Genomic DNA, 27,094 nt, shown 5'->3' on the forward strand with positions numbered 1-27,094 from the left:
CCTATCAATCAGCTGTGGAAAACTAACACATATTGCTTTTCATTGTTCTTTTGCCTTGCTACAATACACAGATGTATAATTTAAATTTCCTTCCTATGACTTGCCATACATGATTTATTAGCGAGCTGGAAGAGAAAGGAAAAAGTGACAGTCAAGACACATAAATGTCAGGTGGAATTCTGAATTCTCTATTTCTCCTACAGGCATGTTATACGGAAACATAGATTTTGACAATAGATGAAAGCCCATTGGCAGATCTTGTTGGGCTAGCTCTAAACGCGTTCGAAATGTCTGATGTGTTTACCAACTTAGTATGGACTTATTAAAAAAGCCAGCTCAGTTTCAGCTCTAAAGTCACTTTCACACAACAGTGTTCGGCTTCAAGCATTTTCAAGCCAAAGCAAGGAGTAGAGCCTACATAAAGGAAAACTATACTGGAAAGTCTTCTACCCCTTCTCTGTTTGTGACCCACTCTTGGTTTTGGCTTAGTCACTTTTCATGCAGCGTTTTTTCCTGCTATGGATTTCCATCTTAGGGATTGAATCCCCCCAAAAATAGTATGCAGACTGAATTCTAGACAGAACTGCACAATTTATTTTGTCAAATGGAGACTACCTTGGTCTGTGTTTGACATGGTTTCCATTATTTCCGTCACTCTGGAAGGATAGAAAAGTGTAGTTGACTATGATTAAACCAATATGGAGAAAAGCATGTCTGCACATCCACATATTATACGATGTGCTTTTTGCTTCTCAGCATACTTAAAACAGAACATATGGTTCTTAGGAACATTTTGATCAATTGTATAAGCCCATTAGCCACATCATGGCAACATCTACTAGTGGGTCCCTACACTACTGGACGCAGCACCTCACTGCGACCCCTGCCACCCCAACACAGCATACATAGAAGGAGCAACCTAGCTGCCCAACAGTACCACTGCTGCCAGGCTAAATCCCCATGGCTCAGGGTCACACACCCCTCGGACACCACAGCACAATAACGTGAGCCACCATGCAGCAACGCACAATGTGAACAGGTCTCTAGAGCTTACCTGTCCAAATGATCCTAGGAACGAGACTGAGATCCAAGTAGGCAAAAAAGAGCCACGGGGGTTTAGCCTGGCAGCAGTCATGCTGTTGGGTAGCTGGGTTGCTCCTTCAGCGGCTGCTGTGTTGTGGTGGCAGGGATCGCTGTGTGATGCTACGCCCTGTAGTGTAGGGACCCACTAATAGAGGTAGCCATGATGTGGCTAGTGAATTTATGCGATTAAACCCCATAGCTCTGTTTTACCTACTTGGATTTCTAGAGACCTGTTCACATGGTGCGGTGCTAAACGGCAGCTCAGGGCTTTTTGATGCAGTGTTCATGGCGTGTATGACCCAGAGCCACGGGGGCTTAGCCTGGCAGCAGTTGTGCTGTTACATAGCTGGGTTGCTCCTTCTGCGGCTGGTGTACTGGTCGCAGGGGTCGCTGTGTGAATCTACTCAGTAGTGTAGGTTGCCAATAGAGGTTGGCATGACGTGGCTAATGGGTTTATATAATTTGATCAAAATGTTACTAAGAATCTCATGTTCTGTTTTAAATATGCTGAGAAGCAAAAAGATCAACATATAATATGTGGATGTGCAGACACGCTTTTCTCCATATTGCTTTGACTATGATAATAATTATATGACCCCTAGTCATATTTGACATGGGAAAAATGTTCATGTCGGTGGATGTTTTTTTACACTTTCCCAATGCCCATCTGTAGTGGCCCAGTACATACTTTCTTGGCCGCCTCCATAATATCATACATGTGTGGTCTTGTGTTGATGCACTGTGTGAAATGTCTTGTCATTTTGTTGTGTATATTGCACAGCTGCAGTGTGTGATGGGTTAATGTCTACAAAATATGAGCTGTCTGCCTGTAAGGCTGGGTTCACACGGGGTGGATTTGCCGCGGAAATTCCATACAGAATTTCGTCGCGGCAAATCCGCCTACGGCCGCTAATGCCAGGATTAGCCAGCCATGTGGACGAGATTTCTCAGAAATCTCGTCCACACGGAATGGCGAATCCGCCGCGGCAAAGCCGGCAGAAGCATGTTCATTTTTTTTCTTCTTCCACTGCAAAGCGGAAGAGCGAGCGGCCAGGCCGCTTCAAAACCCGTGGCTAAGTGCAGTGGGTTTTGAAGCAGCGCTTCTCCCGGCGGAAATCTCGTGGTTTTTCGCTGCGGCCAAACTGCGAGATTTCCGTCGGGATTCTGCTGTGTGTGAACCCAGTCTAAATGTAACAATTCTATCCTTGTATGAGAGAAGCTATAATTGTGAGTGCTTGAGAGCAGGAAAGGAGTTCCATCTTGAGTGCTATCTTAAGTCCCATCACAGAGGCACATGGGGGCACCTTCAGCCCTCATATGTTGAAGATAGAAGAAGAGGAGAGGTTTCCCGAGCGCAAGGGTCTGCATGGATTATAAGTGAGCCCCTATATCGAGAGAGTGAGCAGAAAGCCAGTTCAGTCTGTCAAGGCCTAGTGCAGAGGTACGCAAGTGTCTATTTTGCACACCCGCACGTTCTTAAGCCTAGAACCGCCGGTGGAGGTACTTGTCTTACCAAGAGTCTGTGGAGTGTTCCTACTCCTATACTCTTCTGGAGTGTTTCCCTTCCAGGAGTGGTTTCTGACAGAAAACAAGGACTCCAGGGCCGGTATCATCCTGAGTTTCCTCCCTGACCTCACATCTTTTGTTTTACTTGCACTAGTGTATCTTTTAAATTTATGCCTTGTACTATTGCAGTGAATTTCCAAGTTATTTCCAGGCCCTGACCGTTCCTAGGGACCTGAGGTACTTAAACTGTCTGTGGCTCATTTATTTGCCCCACCGATGGTCATGCCGAGGGGTATCGGAATGATGACGTCACCCGTGACAAGTTCCTCTACACCTGTTACCCTGTTTATTGGGCATCCCCATGCCAGGGGTGTCCAGAAGAGGCCCAACACTGCCCTGGCCTTGGTTACGTGTGTCCCTCTGGGACAGAGCCTGGTAAGTGCCGCTGTGACAAGCCTACACTTTACCCTCCCAGCTCCTCAGCGTATGTCATGTGTCCGAGGTTACAAATGCACAAACAACTGTTTTTTTCAGCCAAAATAGTCTTTATCTAGTGAAAGCTTTTCCAAACATTCATTGTGATGAAGTGTACTGTGGGAGATATCCTATATGTATTTTCTGTTGTCAACTGTGAATATACTGTATTTTGTCTATAATGGTCTGAAACTCTGGGGGAAGTGAAGATCACCCCCCACCACCTCCACAAGAATTTAAGGAGCAGTGCCTATTGTTCCAATACTGGTAAAACCGGTTCTAACTGGCAGAAAGCTATCTAGGAATGTCTGTCTTAGACAAAGATAGAGAGGAGAAACAGGATGTTCTTCTCATGAGACCAAATTCAAGAATGAACTGAGCGTGCTCACCGAAGTTCCTCCCAGATGGATGACATCACAAGCTACCTCACAAATACCTCCCTCTGAGGACAACCAATCAGCACGCTAAATAATGTAACTGTATACTTCCTGTGTTGAAACTTATTTAAGTTTTACGCGCGCTTAATAAAGGGAGACTTTTTTGGGAACACATGATGTAGGCTTGTGGTCTTTGAAGGCTCTCCAGGCCTGTACACATATTATTTAATTTGGAACACATGGTATATCTATAATAGCGAATTTTGCGCTAACAGTACTTAAAAGAAACCTATCAAGTCCTATATGTCGTCCTCACTGTGGGCAGCATAACTTAGTGACAGATAGGGGGATTTCTGCAGTTCGTCACTTATGAGGTTATGTCCAGTAGTTTTTAAAAACTTACAGGTTGCTCCTGCAGCTCCCACAAAGAGATGATTCCAGTTTATTCATGAGCCGTTTCTAGATCCATGCACCCTGATAAAGCGCCCTAGCGAGGGTGCGATTCACGGCCCAAAATGTGACTTCGCAATCCTTCTGACAACCCCTGGATGCAAGGTGTTTTCACATGGAGACAGCCTCGCATCCCTGCGGGGTTCCCTTCATCCTTGCTGCGGCTGTCACAGCTGCGGCAGGAGATTGCAATGTTCTCTGTCTGTTTTCAATGGGGCTGACGCTGCTGTCGTTGGCCCAATCGAAGACATGTGGGAACCCTTGGATGCGACAGCCTTGCATCACTGTGAAGCTGAAGGAATCTCCCACCACAGCTGTCACGGCCGCAGCAGGGTAACGCAATGTTCTCCTATTGTTTTCAATGGAGCCTGCTTTTTTCTTTTCACGCAGTGATGCAGGAATGAAATTATCGCAAGTGAGAATGAAACCATTAAAAATCATTGGTTTCATAAGCATGCGTTTTCACTCACTCTCGCATTGTGAGAAAAATCGCACAATTTTCTTGCCAGTGTGAAGGAACCCTGACAGTTTTCTAGCTATAATATTGCATACTGAGCAAACTGCCACTCATGGAGTTGGTTGTGGCTTGTAGTACCTCTTGAATAAACTGGACTGCAATAAATACATTCCCTAGTGAAAATCTGCAGCATTTCCACATGCAATAGAGCATGCTGGGAATTTCAAAATTTGCAGTATTAGTAGAATATGTAGCTGACTTTTTCTGCTCTAAGTGACTGAGTTATGTTGAAACCCAATTCACTCACATTGTACTGTTAGTTGTTGCAGAATTTCAGTGTGAAATCCACAGCCACATTTCCGTTGCACACATTCCTAAAGGGACTCATTGTAAAAATGTACACCATGCAGTGCACGTTTTTTTTTTGTGGTCGCCTTCCATATAAGAAAAAAGTCTGTGCTTTCCTATACAGTTGAAAAAAGGAAAAGGTAAGGTACTCTTTTGTCCGCTTGTCAAGTGAATGGGCCTAGTGATACCTTTAAAGGAGATGTCTCGCGGAAGCAGTGATTTTTTTTTTTTGCCCAGTCCCCCTAATTAAACATACATTACTAAGCCCCCCTGTAAATTACTTTCCTAGCTGGTTTCTACTTACCGTTCCAGCGTTTCAGCAACTTATAAAAGTTTCCCCAAGATGGCCGCCGGCTCTTTCCCCGTCGCTCGCTGCAGCCCGACGTGCGCGCTCCCGAGACGCTGCCAGCTGTGTCTCCATGGCAACCGGACGCCAAGCAGCCGCCGACCGGACGCCCCGCAGCCGCCGACCAGTCACCCACCGCCAGGCAGAAGGTAACCGGCGCTAGCCCCCCCCCCCATCACAGCGGCAGCCCCCCCGGCGCAGCGACAGCCCCCCCGGCCTAGCGCTAGTTCCCCCATCACATCGGCAGCCCCCCCGGCGCAGCGACAGCCCCCCCGGCCCAGCGCTAGTTCCCCCGGCGCCAGCCCCCCCCCGGCGCAGCCCGGCGCAGCGGCAGCCCCCCCCGCGACCCATCACTTACCTGGGACGCTTCTCGGGGCTGCTGGGCTGGGCTGGGCTTCTCCGCTGGGCAGCTCCAGTTTCTGCACCTTCCTCTAACAGAGGAAGGTACAGAATGGCCGCTCCAGTGCGCTCCCGAGCAGTGACAGCTCGTCTGCGCATGCGCAGAAGAGCTGTAGCGGGGAGCACACTGAAGCGGCTCGTGCTGAATGGAGAAGACCGGACTGCGCAAGCGCGTCTAAAAAAGCAAGCTGCCGGCGAATTTAGACGGAACCATGGAGACGAGGACGCTAGCAACGGAGCAGGTAAGTGGAATAACTTCTGTATGGCTCATATTTAATGCACGATGTATATTGCAAAGTGCATTAATATGGCCATACGGAAGTGTATAACCCCACTTTGTTTCGCGAGACCACCCCTTTAAGGAATATGCTGGGACCTTTTTCTGGAGTATACAATGAATGGCCACTTTACTAGAGACACCTGATCTTTCATGATTGGAACTTCCCACTATGGAAACTGGACAAATAACTGCGCAGTGCAGCATAAAATCAAGCAAACAAATTTACATTGGATCAGTTTCACTGCGAGTCCACTGTGGTTTCACACACCCGAGAATCTCACACGAATATGAACCCCATTCTTTTGAATGGGGTCATACACATGAACAATGGATGGTGCAATATGATGCAGAAAATTGCAGCATGTCCTGTCTTTGGGTGATGCGATGCCCTCGCATTCCATCGTCCATTGCTTCCAATGGGGCTGTCACATGGAAGATTTACCTATTGAAAACAATGGGAAACACTCTGCTAAAGGCTGTGGCAGAGGTTTGCTATTTCCCCGCAATGATGCAAGGCGGGTTTAACACAAAAATGCCTTGCATCTGCAGGGGCATTGCTCGAGTTTCAGTGCCTGATATCGCACTCACTTGTGTGAAATTAGCTTTAGAATGGGAGAAAAATCGAGCAGTCTAGGCAACTTAAAAAAAAAATAAGGTCATCAGTGCTAGACTAGAGGGGGCCAGTATTCCAAAGACTGCCAGTATTGTGGGGTTTTCTCATGCAACTATGTTGACAGTATATGGAGAATGTTTGTGATCAAAAAAAGAACATCTAGTGAAAGGGAACCCTGTGGATGTAAGCAGCCCTTCAACGAAAGGGGCTAGGAGGATTTTGAAAAAAAGCTTTGGATCGAAAAAACGCACCAACATTGAAAAATTCCCCAAAGGTACTCTTTGTAATATGTTTTATAATTCACTATTGACATACAGTGAACATCTTTTTCACCAAAAAAACCCAAAGACATCAATGTCAAAAAGGCAATAATTGTGGCGTTGTCATGAAAAAAACATGTGTGATATCAGCTGCTTTCACACGGGCTACAAAATCGCGCAATTTTGTAGAGATACATGCATTTTGTAGCGATGTCACATGTAAAGCCCATGGTTTTGTCTTATGCTATGTTGCTAGAAAAAAAAAAAGCGCCACGCTGAATATTGCTGTGATTAGCAATGCTATGTAGCCCATTTTTCTCTATGGAGCCTCCTTGTTAATCACATCACATAGCATGTACTTGAGATTTTAGTGCTATGCCCCATTGAAAACAGTGAGAGAACATTGTGATCTACTGCCACGGTGGGGATGAAGGTAACCCCAGCAGGGACGCGAGGATGTTTTCACAAGAAAACACCTCGCATCCATGGTTTTCCACGTTTTTAATGGGGCTGGCAGCAGCAGCAGCGCCAGCCCCATTGAGATCAATGGGAGAAGATCGCAATCCACTGCTGCAGCTATAACAGCCACACCAGGGATTTCCTTCAGCCCTGCAGGGATGCGAGGCTGTTTCCATGTGAAAACGGATCAGGAGTCAGCGAGCATCCATACTGCTCAGGAACTGGTACAAGGTTCTCATGCAGGGGGCCTGCTACTGGTTTCTGAGCGGAAGGAGAAAGAGGTACAGCAAGAAATGACTCTACCCACAAAGAACAAAGCAGAGGAGAAAGAGGGATAGCAAGAAATGACTATACCCAAAAAGAACAAAGTAGAGGAGAAAGGGGTATAGCAAGAAATGACTATACTCACAAAGAACAGAGCAGAGGAGAAATAGTGAACTGGAAGAAATGACTCTACCCACAAAGAACAGAGCAGAGGAGAAAGAGGTACAGCAAGAAATGACTATACCCACAAAGAACAGAGCAGAGGAGAAATAGTGAACTGGAAGAAATGACGCTACCCACAAAGAACAGAGCAGAGGAGAAAGAGGTACAGCAAGAAATGACTACCCGCAAAGAACAGAGCAGAGGAGAAAGAGGTACAGCAAGAAATGACTACCCGCAAAGAACAGAGGAGAAACAGGTACAGCAAGAAATGACTCTACCCACAAAGAACAGAGCAGAGAATAAAGAGGTACAGCAAGAAATGACTCTGCCCACAAAGAACTGTGTAGTTAGCACACAGAGTCCTCTTGAATGGAGGAAAAGTGCTGTTGTGAAGAAGAAAAGGAGAGTGGTGGTTGTGGGGGATTCCCTATTGAGAGGAACAGAGGCCGATGTCTGCAGACCTGACAGCTCACGAGAGGTGTGCTATCATCTAGGTGCACAAATCAAAGACGTGTCTGATAGGCTGTCAAGACTCTTCAGTCCTACAGAACACCACCCATTCCTACTAAAACATGTAGGGTCAAATGGCACTGCAAAAAAAGGACCTTGTAACTATCTGCAGAGATTTTGAAGACCTTAGAAAGAAGGTGAAGGAAATAGCAGCACAGGTGGTCTTCTCATCCATCCTCCCAGTGGATGGCCATGGAAAAAGAAGATGGAACAGGATTCTAGAGGTGAGTAACTGGCTACGTTGATGGTGCCATCAGCAAAGATTTGGATTTCAAGACCATGGAGTGAATTACCTATATGATGAACTGCTTACCAGAGACAGGTTGCACCTTACAAAAACAGGTAAGCATATATTTGGAGAGCGCCTTGCTTCATTCATTAGGAGAGCTTTAAACTACAACAATATGGGAAGGGAAAGGCCAGGTAAAAATATACAGCTAATTCATTCATTTGAGAAACTAGCTATTAGAAGTAGAAAGAACAGAGACAAAAAAATTCAGAAGGAAAGTAGAGGAGTAAGAGACACCGATCACAAACTAAAATATTTATACACAAATGCACAGAGCATGGGAAACAAACAAGGAGAATTGGAGCTCCTAACACAGGAAGAAAATATGATGTCATAGGCATCACGGAAACTTGGTTGAATGATACACATGACTGGAATACAAAGCTTGAAGGATACAACTTATTTATAAGAAACAGACCTAAAAAAGAGGAGGAGGTGTTGCACTGTATGTTAGGAATACCTTCATCTCCAATGAGATTCATGCTTCCGAGCATGTTAGTTCTGTAGAAACTGTTTGGGTAAGAATACAAAGAGAGAACAACATAAAGGACACTATTGTAGGCATTTACTATAGGCCACCTGGACAAGCAGAAGATCTTGATGAACTCCTTCTACATCAGATGGCCAAGTTCTCAAAAAAGCATGACAGAGTGAGCATGGGAGATTTTAACTATCCAGACATTTGTTCGGAATCTCTCTCAGCTAAAAGTAATGGATCCAACAAATTCTTATCCGCTCTTGCTGACAACTTTATCTTGCAAAAGGCAGAAGAGAAAACAAGGGGATCTGCTATCTTGGACCTAATTCTTACCAACAGGGAGGAAATGGTTGAGGAAGTAAGCGTGGTTGAGACCTTAGGAGACAGTGAGCATGCTATCCTTGAATTTTGCATAAAAAGGGGAGGAAGACCTGAGAATATTCAGACCTCATGGTTGGATTTCAGAAAGGCAGATTTTAATGGCACAGAAAGAGGATAGGAAGAATCCAATGGCTGGATGTTCTTAAGGACAGAAATGTCCAAGAAGGTTGGGAAATATTGCGAAATGAGATTCTCAAAGCACAATCGTTAACAATCCCTAAAAGAAGGAAGAATGGAAAGCATTTAAAGAGACCAGGATGGAGGAATACAGAACTTACACACACGTTAAAAAGAAAGAAAAACATGTTTATCAAATGGAAAGAGGGGTGAATATCTAAAGAAGAATATAACGTGGTCTGCAGAAACTGTAGGGCAAGTGTCAGAAAAGATAAAGCTAATAATGAATTGAGGCTTGCAACAGAGGCCAAAAGCAATAGAAAAGGATTTGGGGGGTATGTCAAAAGCAAAAGAAAAGTCAAAGATGCTATTGGATGCTTACAAGATGAAAATGGTGAATTGGTTAAGAATGATGTTGAGAAGGCCGAACTCTTAAATTCCTATTTTGTATCTGTTTTCTCTCAGTAAGTAGATGGAACATCAACTGATCTTCCCTGTGCTCTTGGGGGAATAAAAGAATGCAGGCTATCTATAAGCCGAGAGATGGTGAGGGAACACTTAGCTAAATGAATTCAAGTCCAAAGGTCCAGATGAATTACACCCTAGGACAATAAAGGAAGCAGCAGAGGTAATTGCTGAACCACTCGCCATAATCTTTGAAAATTCTTAGAGAACAGGAGAAGTTCCAGAAGATTGGAAAAGGGCAAATGTTGTCCCTATCTTCAAAAAAGGGAAGAAGGTGGATCCAGGAAACTACAGGTCTGTGAGCTTGACTTCTATACTGGAAAAGATCCTTGAACAAATTATTAAACATTATGTATGCAAGTACTTTGATAAAAATGGAGTAATTAACCAGAGCCAGCATTGGTTTGTAACAAACATCATGCCAGACTAATCTAATTTCCTTCTATGACAGAAGCACCGACTGGGTTGATCAGGGAAATGCAGTGGATATAGTATATCTTGACTTTAGGAAAACATTTGACAAAGTATCTCATACCATACTTACTGAAAAAATGACCAAATATGGGATTGACAAGGCAACTGTTAGGTGGATTCACAACTGGCTAAGTGATCATACTAAAAGACTGGTCATAAATGGCTGCACATCCAAGTGGAAGAATGTATCAAGTGGGGTACCACAAGGCTCTGTCCTAGGCCCAGTGTTGTTCAATACTTTTATAAATGATCTGGAGGAGGGAATTGATGGGAAACTGATCAAATTTCCTAACGACACAAAGCTAAGAGGGATAGCTAACACTAGGAAATAGAGAGAGAGTATTCAAAAAGATCTAGGAAAGCTTGAACAGTGGGCGGCGACTAACAGAATGGTATTTAACAAGGAGAAATGTCCTACATCTGGGCAAGAAAAATGAAAAAAGCGCATACAGAATGGGAGGAATTGGGCTAAGCAGCAGCACATGTGAAAAAGACTTGGGTATACTAATAGATCACAGACTGAACATGAGTCAACAATGTGATACATCAGCCAAAAAAGGCATACACAATTCTGGGATGTATTAAGAGAAGCATAGAGTCTAGATCACGTGAATCTCGCACGGAGCAGGGGGTTGGACCAGATGACCCTGGAGGTCCCTTCCAACTGTACCATTCTATGATTCTATGGAACATAAGCTACAAAACATCACAAATTGCAGCTGCTTAGAGCATGCCGTGATTTTGTATTCTCACAATGCAGCAGTCTACAAAACATCGCTAATGTGAAGGAACCCATTGGAAAGCATGGGCTTCACATACATGCGATTTGTAGCGCTGTCGCCTCGCAAGAAAATCTCATGATTTTGTCACCTGTTTCAAAGTGTCCGAAAGCAGTCTGGCTATGTGGTGCAGAAAACCTTCAGTGAACTGACAATTTGACTGTACAGCATTCCAGTAAGACTACACAGATTACTGTGATCAGGTCTGTAAACAGAACTATATTAATAATTCAGAAGCAACTGGAAGATGTGCAGTAATGGGCAATAGTGGTGCATTAACACAGACGTAGACATTTTAAAACATGTTAATGGACAAGTAGAGAATAAAGTGATAGATAATGATATGATTTAAGTTGCTTTTACAAAATATCTGCACATTTACTAGCAAGCAACAAAAAGGTAGAGCGAAGGACAGGTGTATCAATTTTAGAGGAAAACGGTTGTATATGGTACATATTGGTAATGTCTTAGACATGAAATTAAAATATAACATCATCTAAACAACATCTCTTTTTCTGGACATCTACATTGAATATCCACTATGTGTAGGTTTGCTGCAAATTCACCGTGGATTTGCAAAAGGTCAGCAGTGAGGGAGCAGTGCTCTGAGCTCCTGCCTCCTCTTCACCCCCTCTCCGCCCCTCTGCCCTATTTGCAATGAGAGGAGGCGGGACAGGGAGGGGGCTAAGTTCCGTAATTAGCTCCGCCCCGTCCCGCCTCTCCTCATTGAAAATAGTGCAGGGGGGTGGAGAGGAGGCAGACAGGGGGCGGGAGCTCAGAGCACTGCTCCTGACTCTTCCAGCCTCCTCCCCCTGCAGAGAGAGACGCCGTATATCGGCCGGCATGAATACCTGGCCGATATACGGTCGTCTGAATGCACCCTGAGGCTGTGTTTCCTGTTGGTCTCCTATGTGCCATTTCCACAAATTCTACATCTATACATGCTAGCACTTGCATTTTCTTTACAACTGTCTAGCTGAAACTACAAGCACAGGCGCAACCTGGCAAATAGTGCTATTACCTGAGCGTTGATGGTGCTTGTGTAATAGCGCCCTTAGGCATTTGTACAAGCGGGATATACTAAATATACATTGCAAAAAATTATACATTACCTGCCTACTATTAACATATTCAACATCAAGTATTCCAAACAATACAGAAGCATATCATATCCTTTAAAGAATAAACTGCACAAGCAGCAATGACCCAAACCTCGCCTTGTGAAGACTTAATAAAGGCATAACATGTCCATTCATTATAAGTTAGACAGCTGGAACTAACATCGTCTGTAATTAGATATGTTACACATGCAGCTCTAACCTTTTCCAGTGCAAGGATCTGCTGCCTTTGGCGTTCATCAAGATTTTGATTTTTACTTTGCAGCATAGCCCGTTCTTCTTCTAGTCTGGCTATTTTTTCTTTTATCCTAGCTTTTTCAGATTCCAGGTCTTGTATGGTGGCTTCTTGTGTCATCTGCGTAGCTTGCAGCATTCCAATATGACCTGTAAAAGGCCATCAATTCTATTAGTGAAAGTTTTTATCATTCCTTATGTACCTTTTTATTAGTAAAGGTCTATCTATGCTAATAACACAGTTATTAAAGCAACCCTCCACTTTAGGGACAAAATGTTGTACTGAGACCAAAGGGAGTGAGTGGTATATTACCTGAAGTTGTTTTCTCTGCCATCCCTCTGATCGGCTGGTGGCAGGCCAATACTGATCACGTGAGCAGCTCAGGCCAATCAGAGAGCAGGTACAGTGAATTGGTAGTCCAACATTACCACTGCATTGTGGGGATTAGGCAGTCTGAAGATTGTGTTGGATAGTCGAAAAAGAAACCTGGCACCAGTAGATTGGAGGTACGGAAGAGAAAGACAACTGCAGGCTATATACCCCCAACCCCTCCAGTCCTGGTACAGCATTTTGTGTCAAAAGTAGATGGCCACTTTAACACACCTGAGGGTTTAACATGGGTATATAAATTTGAATGGTGCACCAGAACTGGATGGCTTACGCCCGAGAGTCCTCAAAGAGAAAAGGTCAGTTACTTCTCTCTACATGTTTATAATACAGAGTATTCTGTTCAAACTTCCCACATTTATGACAAATGATGGATTGTAATTAGCACTACATGACAGAAAGACTCAAAGAATTTTGGGCCTCATTTATCCAACCTTTCTAATAATAAAGCTGTCTTGGTTGCCCATAGCAACCAATCACAGAACAACGTCTCTTTTCTTATATTGCTCTGGTAAAACAAGAGCTGAGTTGTGATTGGTTGCTACAAATAACAAAGACAGTTTAACTATTAAATTTAATAAATGAGGCACAACATTCTGCTGATACAATCCATCATTCATCATAATTTTATCATACTGAATGATTGAAACGCGGAAGGCTTGAATGGAACAGCCTGTATTGTAGGCACTCAAATGACTGGCATAGTACCAAAGCAGTTGGGTAAACAAATATGATACCCACTTTCCACATTGCAGGTACAAAAAAAAGTAATCTTACAGCTCAGACACATATGCAACTTGTGGTAAGAGTGATGTATGCAGGAAGCTGATCAGTTGGCAAGTGGATAGGGTAATTTTTTGCCAGAATTATTGCAACTAGAGATGAGCGAACACCCAAATGCTCGGGTCCGCGTTATTCGAGTCGAGCTTTTCGTAAAATTCGAGAGCTCTACTCGAGTAACGAACTCCATTGACTACAATGAGAGACTCGAGCATTTCTGTATGTGGGACGCCAGGTGCCGCACTTTTTTTTTTGTCTCTCTCTCTCTCTTTCTCTCTCTCTCTCTCTTTCTCCTCTGCCAGCCAAACAAAAACTTTGCCATTGACGCACGCTGCGGTGGGGAGGGGCCAAAAACTGGGGCGGGGGTCGAACACGGCTTGATGCTCGTTCGAGTAATGAGCACCATCGAGTACGCTAATACTTGAACGAGCATCAAGCTCAGCAGAGTATGTTCGCTCAACTCTAATTGCAACCCATTAAGAGATTTAATTACCAAGCCATACTCCTATAGACCTAGTTAGAACAGTACTACTCTATGTCATATTACACTTTAATTACAAGACTCCCTTAACCTAGGTCTGGGTTACTGGGAACTGTGGGTATCCTTCCAGAACTCTCCAGAGTTTCAGGACATGCTGGGGTGATAGGAGGAGATGAGAGAATGGGTGTCCTCTAGACCTCCCCCATCTACCCACCGAAACCCTTACTAATACCCCCCTCCCCCCACACACACCTTTCTACCTCTTTTTACCTTTCTTTGATAGACTACTATATTTTCTAAATGACTGATTTGACAGTCTTGATTTCCATTCCTAGATAATGTTTCTTGGTTAAAACAAAGTTATATTCAAGATCCCTGAGGCATTACAGGAACCAGGGTACAAAATTAGTTTTGGAGGTTCCACTCTAAGGGCTGATTTGTTTTTACGGGCGCCTATCCAAAACGGTTCAGGCAACAAAGGATCCAACAAAGATTATATTAACATTTACCCATCTACGCCTTTGGCACAACCCTAAAGGATTTTATTAGACTATGTGAGAATGTAGGCTTAGCATTGTTAATATAGTCCCTCACCCATGAATACAGTGGAGCACATCACTATGTAATGTTTAATATATACAAAAATGGATGTTCACAGTTAGATGGTTATTTATATTACACATTAATCACTGGTTAACTACGCACATATGGTAATATAAGTAATGATCCTTTATGCTAATGATGTCATGGAATACATAAATTTGACTTTCCAATGAAATGCTGTATTTCCAGTATGCACAAATCATACTTTCTAACAGAATAAAAGACACAAACACCCACTGGCTTTTAACACAAGTTCTGTAGCCTGCTGCTGTAGACGCTCCCGAGCAGCTGCTAGCTCACTTTCCAAGTCTTTCTGCTTGCTAAGTAAGGACATCTCCTCCTGCTTCACATTTTCCAGCTGTTTTTGAAGGACCTAAGGGAACATACAGAGTTTATGAAATATACAACAGAATACAGTCGTGACAGAGAATCTGTCCAATCCTACAGCAATAAATGGCAAACTCTATCATAAAGTGGCAGTGATTTAATCTATCAGCCCAGGAAAGAACATGTGCTAGCTGCACACATTTATCATGCTTGTCACTGAGTGTACAGCACTTCCATAAGCAGCCTGCTACATCAGCTGGATATTTTGCATTTTCACTAAATTTAGGTAAACATGATAGGTCATAAATACACAATATATCCTTCCTGAGGCCTCAGTCACACGGGCGTTTTTTCGCGCGATTTGCGGATCGCATAACGGATGCGCATCTGCAAATCGCGTGACCGGGGCTGACGATTCGCTGAAAAATCTGCACCTAGCAGTGGCACAGCTGTGGCAGAGGAGAACAAAGTTCGCCCATTGAATTCAATGGAGCCGGCAATACAGCCTTATAATACTTACCTAGCAGTCGGCGTTGGGAGTCCCTCAAGTTGGTCCCCATCGCTGCTGCAAGCTGCCGTGTCTTCCTGCGTGCCGACAGAGCAGTTCTTTCTGGTAGCGGGGCTTGAATACCCCACCTCCAGCAAGCTAATGTTCTGATTGGTTATTTGAGCGCCATGTTAGCCAATGAGAGCTGATGCTCGATTAACCAGTCACAGCCATTCATTGAATGACATCATTAAATGGCTCTGATTGGTTAGTCGAGGGCTGGCTTTCATTAGCTGATGCAGCGCTCGATTAACCGATTTGAGCATTAGCTTGTTGGAGGCGGGGTATTTAAGCCACGCTACCAGGAAGAACTGCTGTGTCGGCATGCAGGAGAATGCAGAAGCCTGCTGGAGTGCCACACGCCAGCACGAGGGACCTGAACACTGGCTACTAGGTGAGTATTGTTTTTTGCGTTTTTTTTTTACATGTAGTGTAGCTTTGGCTTATTTTTCGGAGGGCGGGTAATATTTCAAGCCCCTCCCCCCAAAATCAGGGCATGGCTTATTATCAGGGTAGGGTTTATTATCAGGGAAACACAGTACATGCACACAATTGAACTATGGTAGACAGTATAGCGCATTAATATGTGGTACGTCCACTGAGATCATGACTAAGAAATGTGAGTTAAGATGCCCATTTAGTTTCAATAGCTGTCGGATGAATGCTTGTTCGGCTGACAGCTATTTCCCTCCGAGTCCCTCACACTCATGAACCCTCCACTCGTGCTGATCGTTCCTACACTTTATATAGGGACAGTGGAGAAAGTTGAAGCCAGATAGCTGTGACTGCAGCTTATCTCTAAGAGAAACTAAATAATCAGGTATTGAAATTTAACATGTCTAGTCCTTCTTCCACCCAACATCGTCCGTTGGGAGAAAGTCAAGAGGCCTACATACACATATGAGAGTTGTCTCATCTTGTTGAAATCAAAGAGTTCTGATGACTGCTCCCCAATGTATAAGGGGATCATTAGGGTGTAGATCAACGATCCCTACGTCTTTTTTCTTGTCTTCACTGAATTATGCATGCATACATCTGCACTATTTTTCATTTTTATAACTTTCTACTAACATCTAGAGCAGATCTTTGAAGCCTTCCTGTTTTTTTTATAAAACAAGGCAAAAAAGAATTCCAAAAATGTCTGTTTCTGGTGAGAAAAAAATAGAAAATGTAATAAAATACGAAGTGAGAACCTATTCACCAAATGAATGTGATAAAAACCCGCTAACGAAAGATATGGAGAACCCTCAAAACGTACCAATAGAGTTGTGTGTAACTCTTCAGTAAACCAGTACTAGGGATATAAAACGGCTCAGTAGCACCACCTCTCTTCATAGTAGTGGCTATTGTATGTTTTGACTACATGCATTTTTGTAAAATTTGTTATACATTTTTCATGGTGTTAGTCAGTTATATTTTCTTAAACTATTCCTCTACACTCCAATAGTCGGACTAGTATGAATGTATAGGTTGTGCTTTAACATAAGGGGGTAGACTACTGTCAGTATTTTTTTCTGATGTTGATTTTTCAATTTATTGTTGGCTTTTCTTGTAGAATTTATATGTTGTAGACTATTACACATTATGACAAAATACTTTGCATCAAAGGCTTACCTGAACATTGTTCTCTGCTGTAGACAGAGAAGATTGTAGTTTTTGGCACTTTTCTTTAAGACTTCCTGCTTCTTCCTGTACAACCTGAAACTCAGTTTTAAGAATCCCAAGGTTCTTCTGTAAGATAGCTTCTTGAGTTTGAAATTCCCTCTTCAATTCTGCTTCTTTCTGCTTGCAGGCATGTAAATTCTCGGCAGTAAAGTGCTGAGACCTTTTCAAAGCATCCAACTCATGTTCATAGAAAGCCTGAGCTTTACTTAACTTCCCTTCATAATCTTCTACTAGTTTTTTTCTTTCAAGACGTAGGTCTTCCAACTTTTTATTGAGCTCTTCCACTTGTAATCGATGCATTTCCTCAAGTGTTTCCTGGCCCTTGTTTAAAGTAGCGTTTTGATTGTGCTGAGCTTTCAGGAGTTCTTGAAGTTCTACTCTATGAGTTGCTCTCAGTTCTTCAAGGGCAGCTCGTTTGTCTTTCTCAAATTGTACCTGAAGTTGCATAAAACTCCGTATCCTCTCCTCAAATCTCTTCCTTATCTCCTCTACCTCTCGGGACATAGTAACAACTCTCTGAACATGTTGGGCTTCTGCACAAAGTTGCATATCTTCTACTCGATGTTTGTAAACTTCAAATTCAGTAAGTGCTTGGTGCTTTATCTTTTTATGCTCTTCTAGTGACTCTTCCAGTGCTTGTATTTTCCTTTTTAGGTCGGTTTCCTCCGATACTTTATTTTTATATTGCATTATCTTTTCCCTGGTTTCAGCAAGGATTTGCTGAATTTCTTCTTCATGGGCTTCTTTAATGGCTTGTACTCCTGATTCATGTTCATCATTCCTAGTATTTAAGGCATATATGACCTGGGAATTTAAAGAATATACAGAATTATTAATATGAAAGACAAAATCTAAAATAAGGAGTGATCTAAATTTTTCCTTCTCAGTTAGCACCACATCAAGACTTACTAACATTCATAGGAATTGCATGTTTTACACCGGATACTACAATTCACATTAGTAAGATTGTGACTCAGTTCTAGATAACTCAATATATAGAAATAAAAAATCCCATTTTCTTTATGTACAGTTTTTTTATTCACACATAAATCAAGCCAAGGAAAGGTGAATTGGAAATGGCTATGGAGGGATAGGTCTCTGGATTTCAACAGAGGTTGACCCGGAAGTAGTCCATATACTGTATGTTTATAAAGCAAACAATATCAGTTTCTGTCTTGTTTCATATACCAAGTTTCAGGAGTAATAAAGAGTTTGTATTGTGTTCTGATTTGGGTATGTTTTTGTGCATTGTATCAACATAAGTAGCATAATGTTACTGTCAGGATGATAAGGACTATTTCCTTCTCTGCCTATCATAACTACACAAGAATAGGATTTGTTTTGTGGGGAAACACTCCACTCAACATGTGTTGCAACACTGTACAATAGGTATTATGATTTTTTTGCTCATGCCCCAGTTGCTAACCTAGCTGTACATTTCCCTCTAACGCTTATACACCCAGAATACCTCTGGAAGCTTAAAGACATATTCCGGTAATGGGGCATTTCCTTTTTTTTTGCTTTTACCCATCCAATAGTTGGGTGAAAACTGATAGATTGGTAAGGGTCCAACTGCTAGGATCCCACAAATGGGGCACCTGTGTTGCCCTATTTCACGGTTCACAATCCATTCTCGTGTACGTTTGGAGTTTGTATGGAGGGGGATTAGGAGCTGATCCTACTCCATACAGTGCAGGTGCCAGCTGTTTCTTACAGCTCACAGCCGTGATCAGCATGAACGCTGATCTCGGCTGTTAACCCTTTAAATGCCACAGTCAGTTCTACTAGCGGCATGTAAATCCTCGATTGAAGTTGAGGGTTCTGAAAGGCCTCCATGTGATGCGATCGCGAGCTGGTGTTCAGTTGCAATGGCAACTGGGGCCTTCTGAAGGGTACCAGTGCTGGAGTGGCTGATTGCCGACCAAGCTATGCCAATGGCATGGCTTGATAGAATGCCTGTTAGAGCACAGTATAATATAATACTATGGTATTGCAATATACTGGAGAAGCGATCAAATGATCACAAGTTCAAGTCCCTTGTTGGGACTATAAAAAAAATGTAAAAAGGAGTAAAAAAAGCTTTTATTAATTACTAGAAAAAAAAGGAAGTTTAAAAGCCCCCTTTTCCCATATTTAAAAAAAAAAGTCTAAACAATTAAAAACAATAACATATTTGGTATCATTGCATCCTAAGTATTGATCAAAGTAACGCATTATTTGTCCTGCACAGTGAACGTCATCAGAAAAAAACCCGCAATGTCAGAATTGTGCATTTTTTGTCACTCCGCTTCCAAGAAACAATTGTATAAAAAGAGATCAAAAAGTTATATGTACTCCAAAAAGGTACCAGTGGAAACTACAGGATGTCCTGCAAAAAAGAGCCCTCTTACAACTATTTTGACGCGAAAATAAAGAAGTTATGGAGGCAGAAAATTTTTTATCTTTTTTAGAAGATATTTTATAGCACAGCAAATATTTCAAAATAGGAAAGGAAACAGAAAAAACATATCCTATAAAATAATACACAGTTTGCTAAACAGAACACTAGCCGTACAATGAAAAATCCAAAATCTTTTTCTGTGATAAGATAGGTCTTGTTCTATCTTTGCCTGTGTTAGGCAGAAAGCTGCCATAGACTTCTGTGGCAGCTGAAAAAAAGGGAGGGAGGTACTCGGCATACAATGTAGGGAAAAGAAGATAGCTGGCTCTAATTAGGCATTTTATTGCCATTCTAATCCATGGGTGTAACACGCAAGTGGGTGAACTGCTATTTTGATTAAAAAAAAAAAAAAAAAAACAACGAAAAACTTGATCGGCTACACGGACATATCAGCCTGCTTGTTTCCATCTCCCTCCTTCGATCATGTGAATATACGTTCTGTATGGGCAAACGTATTAATGCATACGTTCATGTGAATAAGCCCTAAGGCCAGACTCACACAAGTGTAATTTCATTGCTTATTACGCAAGCAATATATGCACGCGTATAACACATGGTGAATGTAGTCTGGTCAGCATGCAGCACTGGTGCAGAGCTAGAGGCACCGGACGCATGGGGAGGCCAAGTATTGAGAGTGGGCAAAAATAATTTTAGTAGCTGAAAAAAACAAAATTGGGCAGTGAAACCACCACATGGGTAATATCCCTAGAAGGTGTCTGGTCTTAGGACCATAACACCCTGGTCCTTAAGGGGCTAACAGGGCATGGACACTTTTATAACTGAGTTGCAATGCTTTTTCATTTGAAGTATGGCTCCGGCCCACTTCTTTCATTTTCTTGCACACACATTTAAAGGGCACCTATCACCATGAAAATGCAGTCCGTTCTGCAGGCAAAATATTATAGAGTAGGAACTTAGCAGATTGATATACAGTTCTGTTGGAAAAAGTAATGAAATAGCGTAATAATAAACCAAATTAGGTATTTTTGATTGGAGTCTTGAAGTTATAGCTGATTATTCTTGGCCTCCAACAAGTGGGATGAACTGTAAATGCACCAATAAGCCATGACATAAAAAAACACTGACAAGTGAAGGAAATAAATTGATTACCTTCTCACAATGGTACCTGTGTCAAGGGGTGGGATATATTAGGCAGCAAATGGTCATCTTTTGAAGTGATGTAATTTTAGGGGGAAAAAATGGGCAAGCGTAAGTTTCTAAGTGACTGACAACGGCCAAATATATCAAAATTCACAATGAGATTTCAAGCAAAAATACATAAAATTTCAATAGACCGTGAAAGGTTACTGATTCTACAGGAATCTATGTTACATTGGATATGTAAATGAATGTAGTTTGCTACCTTTAATTTCTTCCCCTCATAGCTTCTCGCTATAGTATACAAGAGTCTTCTATCTTAAAAAATCAGCGGAGCAAGAGAAATGACTGATAAGTCCTGGCAGGGAGCAAGATTTCATTTGTCACATTGCTGAGTATAAAATGAAAAATCTGCAGCTTATAAATAGATTGCCAAAATAATTTATCAACAGCTACAAAAGTGCAGACTGGTACGCTGTGTGCATGCATGATTATGGGCATGGCAGCATCTGGGCAGGATTCTCTAAATTACATGCTCAGTGCAGTGTGCTACAGCTTGTACAGCATATAAGTGCAGACAATCAGAAACACAGTTATACCAGTCATCACTCTATATACACGATATGGGCAAAAGTTACTGGACAACTAGCATCACATCTATGTAAAAGGCCCATTTAAACGCAATGATTATATATAGCTCAAAATTTGATCAAAAGCCATCTTTTGAGTGATGATCGTTGGGTGTAAATCTGCCCATCTTTCACTGTTCTGCCGAATGATGAATTTCAGTTCGGTATGAAATCCATCATTTGGCAGAACAGCTGATAAGATCAACCGCATGCTGTGTTCTGCTTGGAGAGAGCTGATTACATTGTCTCAGCTGTCAGCCCCGCGGCAGAACAAAGGGAATTTATTCAGAGTACAGCAGGTGGTCTGTTCTCTGAATACATCTCCTGAAGACTCACACACTACCAATTGGTACTAATAGGCATTAGTACCAAGCAGTAGTTTATGCAAAATGATTGCTCAAAAGCCATCTTTTGAGCGATCATCTATGAGTGTAAATGCACCTCAAAGGAAGAGATAATACTCTTAAAGGGAGAAATGATATTGGGCGAAGAGTTAACAATAGTGATGATAATACCCTTGGGGGAGAGATATCATCATGTTAATAAAGGTGGCGAAAATAAGATATCGGTGGATAATATTGGGAGAATGCCACTAGGGGGAGTAAGATAATATTGGGGGGTAGGGATTATATCTTTGGGGAGAAATTATACTGAGGGGAGAAAATTCTGGGGGAGTCAGATGATACAGGTAGATGGGAAAGATTGTATAGAGGAAAGTGATAATACTTGGGGTGAGGTGTAAAGCTCTATAAACAATACAAACCCTCTAAAAAAAATTATTTGCATCGCTGTATTCCCCAATTGTATACCATTCACAGCATGCTACAGAAAATTGATTTTTTCCTGCACACAAGCGGAAACCACCTGCGGTTTCCGCTAGCGAAGGAAAAATGCCAACATCCCCTATTTTGAAGTCAATGGAAACCCTGTCACAATTGCTTTTGAAAGGTTGCAGATTCCACATCATTCATCGCAAGGCAATGACGCAGGAAAAGCAGCAGTAAAAAAAAAACCTGAACCGCGCATGTTCGACAATGAGCCGTATGGACCATCCACAGTACAGATTAGAAAAAAAGAAAGCAGGTACACGCGGACATCGCTGCCAGGGCCGGATTCCACTGCTGGATTCCGCATGCGTAATCCGCCCCGCTTGTGTGCAGGCAGCCTAATAGTTTTTAAAAATTTTAAAAGGATATCTATTGGAGGTTTGTCTTTAAACTAATCTTTCAAAATACATTTTTTGCAGCTACCAATGTAAAAAAATGCATTAGCATTGCTGTACTCCCCAACCTGTAACATTTTTATTTTTCCTCCAAAGGAGCTGTGTGTAGGCTTGATTTTTGCAAGATGAGTTGTAGTTTTAATTCTTCCCATTTTGGGGTATATATCATTTTTAAATAATATTTTATTGCATTTTTTTAAGGCAGATACATAAAACACAGCAACAGCGGCATTGTTTTGTTTTGCATTTTTATGTCATTCATCGTGTGGAATAAATAACAATATTTTTATAGTTCAGGCAATTTAAATCAGTAATTTACAATCACAGAAAATGGCCGTTACTTACTGACTGAGGAGTGCATATAGATGCAGCCTCCTCTCACCATGCAGGTAGCTGACTACCAAATGGAGGAGCCAATAACAGTAATTTAAATGCATCTTATTTAAATAAATAATCTCTATTTTTTTTAGGTGTTTCTTACTTATTATATTGTTCACAAGCTGCATTCAGTGTGACTAGACTGCTGAGAATGTGATCACAGAAGAGATGAAAAAAGTAAAAATTCATACTATCCTCTTTTTCCACTGGGGCTTTCAGAAAGTAATTTAGTCATTCACTGAAATAATGATCATTATTAGGGTCCCGTCACAGCAGCGAATAGCTTCAGCCACTTTTAGCAGTTTTCTCACATCTCACAGTAAGAACAGCGCAGTATGCAGTACCATCCTTGCCATCAAAGTAATGGAAACCACAACCGAATCCTGAGAGACGCTATTACAGGTCAGTAGAGTACATTATGAATAATACTCACATTATAGAGTGGGACTCTCACTAAGAATCTCTCTCCATTAGCCAGACCTGGGAATATTTAACCCCCAGCAGCTTAGAACGAGCTCTGCTCATTCTGAGGGAAAAGGACATTACAGTATAGGATGAATAGAGCTCGTCCTACTTTAAACGGCTGTAGCGCCGCTTCTGTCAGGGCTACCAACATGTTTTGGTGTCATTTTAAAGTTAAGATTCTTGGCTGATTTGTAGTTCTTACAGAACTGAAGTTACAGGCTTTTGAATTGGAGTCGGGAAAACTGAATTTACAACTGTCATTTTTTAGTCAGTGTGTGCAGAGCAGAGAGTGTAGGTGAGGGGAGACCAGCCCAAGACAGAGAAGACTGTGATTCTTCTATATATCTCCCTGTTACAGGGGAGGGGGTGACATGAACTTTTGTTCATGCTATCACTTCCCATCAATCAGAAAGCATATTGTCATATATGGAGGTTTTCCCAGAAAATGAGTAAAATGATAAGGGCTTGCTCATCTAATTACTCTTCTACACTGTTTGACCAGCAGATGCTGTAGTCATTGCTGACAGTGGCATCTAAATGTTTTTACAGAAAACAATGTAAACACTTTTTTCCCCTTACATAAGGCTTTAAATATTGATAAATGCAAATAACAAAAATAAAACCCTACACATAATTAGTATCATCATCCATACCATACTATAAAATATTACATTTATCAAGCATGGAAAATTCAATTAAAAAATAGTTTTAAAAAAACATCTTGGCCATCAATATCAGATTTGTGCGGCCAAAAACCCTGGCACTCCCAGTGAATCACAGGTTGGAGAGACCGCAATGCTTGGGTCAGTGCTGTGTTGTTTTCATTGTTTCCCATGCCCAGTTTCATACATTTGGTAGCAGCTACGCCTAGTGCTGCAGCTCACTCCGTTCAACTGAGTGGGACTGAGCTGCAATACCGGGCACAGCTGCACCAAAATATACAGAGCTGTGTCCGGCAAACAATGAAGAGGCTGCACTGCTCAGCCAGTTGTCCAAGTGCTGCGACCCCTCCAATCAGCTGATCAATGGGGATATTGTGAGTGAACCCCCCCAATGATTTCATATTTTGTCTCTCCCCCCACAAAAAGGGAAAAGGCAAATCTAAATCCTCCTCCCCACTCCTTAAGGGTGCATTCACATGACCCTATATCAGCTGGGTTTTCACGCCCAGCCGATATACGGCGTCTCTCTCTGCAGGGGAAGGAGGCTGCAAGAGCCAGGAGCAGTGCTGTGAGCTCCCGCTCCATCTCTGCCTCCTCTCCACCCCTATGCACTATTTGCAATGACAGGAGGCGGAACGGGGCGGGGCGAAGTTTCGGGAATTAGCCCCACCCCCATCCTGCCTCTCCTCATTGAAAATAGAGCAGGGGGTGGAGAGGAGGCAGAGAGGGGGCGGGAGCTCAGAGCACTGCCCCCGTCTCTTCCATCCTCCTCCCCCTGCAGAGAGAGACGCTGTATATTGGCTGGGCGTGAAAACCCAGCCGATACACGGTCGTGTGAATGCACCCTAATGCTGAGCTTTGTATCAATGTCATCTGTCTTGGAAATATATTGAAATTTACATATTGAAATGATGTTTTTAAACTTCTAGCTTCTTGTCTAAAGAACAAAATAAAATAAATAAAAATAAATCTTGTTATTTGTATAGTGCCAACTTATTCCGCAGCGCTTTCAAGTAAGTCTCCCCCCACCAATCTAGGTACTTATTTTACCGACCTTGGAAGGATGGAAGGCTGAGTCAACCTTGTGCTGGCTACCTGACATCTCCTGTCACTGCTACTGCCACTGGCTGGCTGCAACAATCACATTGGTATATGGGTTTGCGACTGTTGCAGCACAGTAAACAAAGACCATCCAGGATGGCAGGCAATGCTGAGAAAGTAATGATTCTTTTATTCTTTTATTACATTATGGTATTTCCCTCACTTGGGCAAATTTTTGGTTTTCAGAAAATCCTTTAAAAAGCCAATGTGATGATTTAATGTTGTCAAACCTGAACAAATGAGGGATAGTGGAATACTTTTCATAAGCACTCCTCACAATGTGCGTGTGTGTGTCTGTGACTCCTTTCACATATTAAACATTAGCTGAATCCACTATTCTTGCATCTATGAAGTCTAGCAGAAGTAATGATTCTGTAACAGGCTATTTTTAGGATAGTACCATTTGTCATTTGAGTAGAGCTCAAGATATGACATTTCTTCTGTCATGTTGAATGTCACACGTTAAAATATTTGCCATGTCCAGCATACTATGACATACAAATGTGAAGTAATCGAGCTTAACATGTTAATGCCTTCCTAGATCTAGAGCCCCAATTCCAAAAAAGGTGGGAGGCCTCTTTCACATGGCTGTAAACGTTTTTACGTGCACCCACCGGCGCTGTATAAACGTGTGAACGGGCGCACAAATCTAACGTCTGTGCACCTGTTCAGACGGTACGGGTCCCAGCGCATATAAACTGAAGCCGTAATGCTGTTGCCTACCCTTCCCTCCCCCTCATTGGCTCACCTCCTCTTTCATTCCCTCCGGCTATTTGCAATGGGAGTGGGCAAGACGAGGGCGGAGCTAAGCACGCACCCCCACCCTGCCCTTTGTCCGCAGCCAGCAATGGGAGGGGGCGAAGCAGAGTGAAACTTAGCTTCGCCCCGCTCCCTCCCATTGCAAACAGCTGGAGGAGAGAAGTGGGAGGGAGTTTAGCAGTCATGCTGCTAAACTCCCTCCCACCTCCCTTCTCCGGCCACTGTCATTGGCTCCCATAGGAGGCCATGCAGCAGCCAACGTATTTTAGCCGGAAAGATAGTTCCAGGACTATCTTTTCGGCCCAACGTGAGACACCCGGCGCTATATTGGCCTGGCTGGGCGCTTTTATGCTGCGGGAATATGGCCATGTGATCTGATGCATTGGAACGTGATCTGATGCATCTGTCTGAAAGCAATTGGCTTTACCTGAAACCATTGCTACTTGAGGTAATTATTTTCATAGAAATCAATATAAATCCAATTAATTTGTTCTAGACATTCCAAAAAACACACCAAACCACATTTAGTGGAGAAGTGGTCTTTAATTTAGTGGTCTTTAATACCAAAAAGATTAACAATAACACTGTGTGTTGTCTGTGGTGTTACATAGGACCGCAGGTCATATCTACTACGTCAGCTGTTCTCAGCATTATCACTGTGTTCTCTGTGCCGTTACATAGGACTGCAGGTAACATCTGCTGTATGACAGTACATCATCTGTCCTCAGCGTTATCACTGTGTTCCCTGTGCTGTTACATAGGACTGCAGGTGACATCATTATTTGTCCTCAGTGTTATCACTGTGTTCTCTGTGCTGTTACATTGGAGTGCAATTCTACAGTACAGTACTGTACTAGTGTATTACCTGTCAGTGATGATGGAGAAGGGTGGGTTGCATTAGCAGCAGGAGGAGGAGGAGGAGACACCGAGCAGGAAATCACGTGGGTTCAGCAGCAAGGTAACGTGGGCCAGCACACACCAGTGTTATTAAAGGCAACATTTTGGCTAAAAACACGGCCTTACTCGAAATCGGCCTTAGTAGATGTCAATGCTAAGCGCTGCGGAATAATTTGCCGCTATACAAATAAAGATTATTATTATTATTAATGCTAGTAGATGTTTTACTGTATTTACATACCTTTATTTCTGTAGTATAGCTGGATACATTTGAAAAAAATGTGCAAATCTAGCTTAAATTACAGATTAAGAAACTGTGACTCAGCCAT

At 42.5% G+C, this 27,094-nt stretch overlaps 1 protein-coding gene across 5 annotated transcripts in view; it reads right to left on the reverse strand.

Moving 5' to 3' along the window:
- Nucleotides 1–27,094, reverse strand: part of FAM184A (family with sequence similarity 184 member A) — a 159,199-nt gene that overhangs the window by 65,437 nt on the left and 66,668 nt on the right. For all 5 annotated transcript variants that reach the window (XM_066606366.1, XM_066606350.1, XM_066606358.1 and 2 more), the window contains 3 exons: nucleotides 17,064–17,918; nucleotides 14,813–14,948; nucleotides 12,292–12,473 (listed from right to left, as the gene is read on the reverse strand). In XM_066606366.1, the coding sequence (XP_066462463.1) occupies nucleotides 12,292–12,473; nucleotides 14,813–14,948; nucleotides 17,064–17,918 (1,173 nt within the window). The remainder of the gene's footprint in view (nucleotides 1–12,291; nucleotides 12,474–14,812; nucleotides 14,949–17,063; nucleotides 17,919–27,094) is intronic.

The sequence above is a fragment of the Eleutherodactylus coqui genome, chromosome 1, assembly GCF_035609145.1.
Source record: "Eleutherodactylus coqui strain aEleCoq1 chromosome 1, aEleCoq1.hap1, whole genome shotgun sequence".
NCBI lineage: Eukaryota > Metazoa > Chordata > Amphibia > Anura > Eleutherodactylidae > Eleutherodactylus > Eleutherodactylus coqui.